The sequence below is a fragment of the Nanorana parkeri genome, unplaced genomic scaffold (assembly GCF_000935625.1).
Source record: "Nanorana parkeri isolate BGI_ZX_2015 unplaced genomic scaffold, ASM93562v1 scaffold3785, whole genome shotgun sequence".
NCBI classification, from domain to species: Eukaryota; Metazoa; Chordata; class Amphibia; order Anura; family Dicroglossidae; genus Nanorana; species Nanorana parkeri.
Window position 1 is genome coordinate 13,922 of NW_017310053.1, and position 872 is coordinate 14,793.

Consider the following 872-nt stretch of genomic DNA (forward strand, 5'->3'; position numbering starts at 1 on the left):
AGTCCTTCACACTTATCCGGTCACATGTATATGTATTGTGTTCTGTATTTCTTGTCCTGTGTAAGCGGAGGACGGCATTGCCTGGGGTCTCCCTGCAGCTCCCCATCACTCACCTACCAGGTAAGAGACCAGTTGGTGGATCTTCTGTATTCGGTCTCTGCTTGGTGACATGCAGGACACAAGGACCGGCTCTACCCATCAGGCACCTGTCCCAGCAGACCCCCTCATTAGGAGAGCCTTTGTTCCACACTGTGTTCCTGCGTGGAGGCGGCCATCTTGGTACAGGCAGAGCTATGCTTCCTCATGTCAGAGCTGCCCCCCAATGACGGGTGGGGTAATGATAGAGGTGGAGGAAGGACAGATCCATAGAATGGATGAAGGAGAAGCGGGGAGATCCTTGCACTGGAGGTCCTCCTTGCACTGGAGGTCCTCAGGTACGGCTCCAGCATGAAGAAGCAGCGAGTGACTCCGCCTTAGGGTCTCTGACCTGTGTACAGAAGCACTTGGGGGGCCCCCGACGCACCTTCACCAAGGAACAGGGAGATGACAACAGGGAGGAATATTTACTAATGACTCCATGGAGGTGGAAGATCCAGGAGGACCCGACCTTCTATTGGAGGAAGATGAGACCTCCTCTCTGCCGCCCCCTCAGGGCCATCCTCCTCATCTGCCACCGAGTAGATGTGAGAGGATGGAGATGACCGCCAAGGACTGAGTACTCACCACCAGCACAATCCCAGCTGTGCTCCCAACCAATGGAGGACAAGGACTGAGCGCCGCCAACACCATCAGATAACTCCCGAGTATAACGCCGGCGGCCATGATCAACCCGAGACCCAGAGAGGACCTGAGGAGGGAAACCACAGAGAGTC

General features: G+C 55.7%; 1 protein-coding gene across 1 annotated transcript in view; it reads right to left on the bottom strand.

The window, feature by feature from the left end:
- Positions 1 to 872, bottom strand: part of LOC108803479 (solute carrier family 52, riboflavin transporter, member 2-like) — a 29,169-nt gene that overhangs the window by 13,761 nt on the left and 14,536 nt on the right. The window contains exon 5 of the mRNA XM_018575320.1: positions 724 to 847. Within this exon, the coding sequence (XP_018430822.1) occupies positions 724 to 847 (124 nt within the window). The remainder of the gene's footprint in view (positions 1 to 723; positions 848 to 872) is intronic.